The 3751-nt window shown below is 52.9% G+C and overlaps 1 protein-coding gene across 1 annotated transcript in view; it reads right to left on the reverse strand.

Moving 5' to 3' along the window:
- The window catches only part of PTPN22 (protein tyrosine phosphatase, non-receptor type 22 (lymphoid)), a 12682-nt gene that overhangs the window by 3692 nt on the left and 5239 nt on the right, over nt 1-3751 (reverse strand). Inside the window, exons 8-13 of the mRNA XM_009873194.1 lie at nt 3514-3656; nt 3331-3397; nt 2695-2772; nt 2064-2156; nt 991-1067; nt 180-675 (exon numbers count right to left, since the gene is read on the reverse strand). Coding sequence (XP_009871496.1) covers nt 180-675; nt 991-1067; nt 2064-2156; nt 2695-2772; nt 3331-3397; nt 3514-3656 — 954 coding nt within the window. The remainder of the gene's footprint in view (nt 1-179; nt 676-990; nt 1068-2063; nt 2157-2694; nt 2773-3330; nt 3398-3513; nt 3657-3751) is intronic.

The raw sequence follows: 3751 nt of genomic DNA on the forward strand, positions 1-3751 counted from the left end.
GAGCTGCCCTCGGCAACGCAGGAGGGGAGGAGAGCCTCCTGCCCCTCCACAAAGCATTCGGCAAACCCCGGGGACACAGTGTCATCTGGGGAGAGGGAAGCGAAGTAGGGGTCTTCTGCTGAGCAGCAGTGAGGGTAAGGACTCTGCCCACGGTTCCTGTGGCTTGGGGGGCCATCCACTTCTCGGCTCCAGTGGTTCGGCTCAACAGGGCAAAATCCATCCTGCTCCTGCACCTGAAAGCTTGAGAAGCAGGTGTCTGGCAACTGCCAACTCGCGCCAGGCGTTGTGTCCCCTCCATCCCATTCCCAGCCTGCTCCGCGCTGTGCCAGCACAAAAGGGGTCGATGCCGTCCGTGTCAGAGGCGTTCTGCCGCAAGGCCCGCGCCTGCCCGCTCCCTTCGGCTCCTGGCTCAGGAGGAGAGGCTCAGGGGAGATGCTGGTGAACTCCAAACTGTGGTGTTTCTGAAGAGCATCCCCAGAAGCCCACTTCTCCCCAGCAGCTGCCTTTCTGCACTTGATGAAGTTCAAGGCGCCAAAGGAGATGGCCTGTCTGATGGGAGGGGCTCCACGACCAGAGCTGCCCCGTGCCCCCATGGCAGACCACGATGCCAGAGATGCTTCGCTTTGCACCACCGGAGGAAGATGCTGACGCACATCCTGTTCCTCTCGCTCTGAGCTGCAATGAAGAGATGTTTTTGTAAGCACAGCAGGAAACAGAGCCGAGGGCAGCAGAGAGGGACAGATACTGGCACGCGGGGAAGGGGCTGAGGCTCACTCTATGCAACATGTCAGTGAGAAGAGCAGGAGTTAGGTTAGGAACAAATGTGACAGTCAAAGTGGGGCTCAAGGGAGGCTGCAGATCCTGCTGACAACTGAAATGCAACGTTCAATGAGAACGGTGTCACAAAGCACACCTGAAAAAATGCATCTTCCTGAAATCGTATGAGTGACTGAAAATGCTAACCTGGGGCTACTTGTGCTCTGGCCTTACCAGGATAGTGACTGCAGAGAATAAATATCTTCCAGTGAAGTCAGAAGTGGCTTGGCAACAGGATGGCCTGCTTGTACCTAGTGAGAGAAAAATGTTAGAAGATAAGAGTGAGGAGGAAGAAGAGTGCAAAGCACACAAACATGCTATTTCAGGATGTGGAATTTGTGCCAAGTTTTAATTATTAATGCAGTTTGGAAATGACAAACACCAACTTGAAAACACCATGGTGGAGCTGAAAACTGAGGACAGAACCTCCTGAACAGCAAATCCTGTCAGTATCTTTTTGAAATGAGAGTACAGCGACCTGTACACCCATCCAGCTGTTCCGAACACCTGCAAAGCAGCCTGCACTTCAGCAGCTCTGCCTTCAGGACCCCACGCAGGCGTGCAGCCTGGCAGGTCAGGCGCTGGTTTCATTCCTGACACTTTAGCACATGACCATGCCCTGTGCTCTGAAAAGTGCTTTCAGAGGGCAGCGAAATTTAGGTGGGCGAGAGGTTTGGCCATGAGCTACAAAACCACATTTGGACTTGAGCGGTTTTCTGCATTTTGCATTAGCCTAGTCATATATCTCCTTTGCTTACAGACTGTCCACAACACAGACACAAAAAAGCGCTTTCCAGCAATTTTCTCACTCAGCTCTGTTTGCAATTCTTCAGGTAAAATCAGCTAACTGTAACCTTTCAGCCTTTGCCTAAGAATGGCAATGCATGTTTCAGACAGATTGCAAACAGCTACGTAGGAAAGACAAGATTCATGCCAGCAGTCACAGAAGAAGAGTAAAAGCAAAGAAAAGCTTAACCATGGATGTTTTGGATGTTTATTCACTCATTACTTTAAACAACTGCAAAAGTATATAGAAAATAGTTTTGAGACCAAAGAAAATTTAGCTCTCGCTTGGTACCAAACCCGTTTAGGGAGACAGCTGGATTCTCATGGGTTAACTTGGAAAGAGGCTCAGTCAAAGGTAGCAGAAAATGTAGGGATTCATCCTGGGTCTGCAACAGGAATCTGGGTTAGAGCTGGCATGCTGGAGGCTGCAAGGGGCAGAGAGTTTGTCCTGGGACTCTTACCTGTGAAGCAGCAGAGTATTCCTGGGCATCGAGTGCTTTAATCTGCCTTTTGAAAAGCTCAATCACCGCATCATAAACCAGCTCATACTGCTCCTGCATTCCAGATAAATAAACCAGACATGAGAGCCTGCACCTGCAATACTTGTGAACGGTCACCTGTTACCAAATGAAGCATCAGCCTGCAAGAAGCTGCTGCTCACTGGGTCCTGTCATCGAGGGTCCATTTAGCTGAGACAGAAGCCACAACTTTCAAAGGGTTCAGACTGCAGCATCTGGGAGATTTTTTGGGTCCACAAACAACGTCGTTCTGCACTGAGCTTCCTCGTCAATCTACCTCATCTGAGAAGAGTTCCCACTTTATTTCCTGGACAGTCCCTTGTTTCACAGCGTAAGCGTTTGATAAATCAGACTACAAGCACTAAGCTATTCCTGCCTACAAGGAAATGGTCAGATACCGAGTTCATTTCTGCAAAATCATTCTTCTGTTCAGAAAAGGGACCTAGCAGAACGTCTACACGCCCCAGTTCCTAGCAGCACATCTGCTCTGTGTTTCCTTACTGCTAATCTTCCTGGGAAAAGCCAAGGTCCCGGTAAGGAGAGTCTCTCAGCTGTCGAAATTTCCCGAACGTACCTTGGTCTGCACTATGGAAGGCCTCTGCGTGCGCATTTCCTGGATCAGACTAAAAATGCTGAAGTTCACTGGAAGAATCTTGCAAGCAAAAGACAAAAAGAATTACAGACAGGCCTAATTCCAAGCAGCTTCCAAGCCATGATGTATTCTAAAGCAGTGTCCAAAGTCTGGGCCTGCTATTGCAAGAGTTTTTAGCAAGAGGCTTGCTTTCTTAGTTTGAATTTCTGACATTTAAGTGCAGAGAGACAAATATAGACCATAAAGTCGTAGTGCAGACTGAAGGCCAGCACAGAGTCAAGCTCCCTGATCTGAAGGCCCTGCCAGAGGGAGCAGTGGGAGGGGGGATTTTGCCCCCTTGGTACAAGCGCCGCCGGCTGCACCCTCGGGGTGGGGAGGGGAGCGATGGCATCGGACAAGGCACGGGCGCTGCTGAGCCCAAAGGGGGAGAAGCAGCACGATCTGGGACCGGGGTATCGGCAGCTCGGCCACTGCTGTTCTCCAGTCAGGCTGCCGGGAGTCCCCAGTCAGAGCAGGGTGCAGGGGAGCGTGAGGGGAGAGAGAAGGCGAGGGCAAGGCAGAGGTGCAGCGCGCTGTGCGCGGGCGCTGCTGGCAGACGTGCACGGGGACGACACTCACTCCGTCCTTCAGCAGCTTCTGGATGTAGTCGATTGCGCAGATGACTCCTGTTCTCCCACAGCCAGCACTGCAATGACAGTCACCGCAGCGTTGCTAGCGGAGGCCCACCCTGCGGCCCCGCGGGAGGCAAGAGCGCAGGATCGGGGGCCGGCAGCCCTCCCTGCCAGAGCCCAGCTTGCCCACCTGCAGTGGACGCAGACGGGGACGCTGTCATCCGGCTGGTAGCAGCGAACCTCACCGATCAGCTCCAGGATGGGGTCAATGGATGAGGGGACGTCGTGGTCTGGCCAGTTTTTGTAGTGGAACTGGTGAACTGTGCGGATCTCCTGCAAGAGAAGGAGAGCACGGGCGGGGGCCAGGCCAGCGCGCGTCACCGGGGGGACGCTGCCACAGCTCCCACAGGCGGGAACTGGGATGTCGG

Source organism: Apaloderma vittatum, unplaced genomic scaffold, assembly GCF_000703405.1.
Source record: "Apaloderma vittatum isolate BGI_N311 unplaced genomic scaffold, ASM70340v1 scaffold34437, whole genome shotgun sequence".
Classification (NCBI taxonomy): Eukaryota; Metazoa; Chordata; class Aves; order Trogoniformes; family Trogonidae; genus Apaloderma; species Apaloderma vittatum.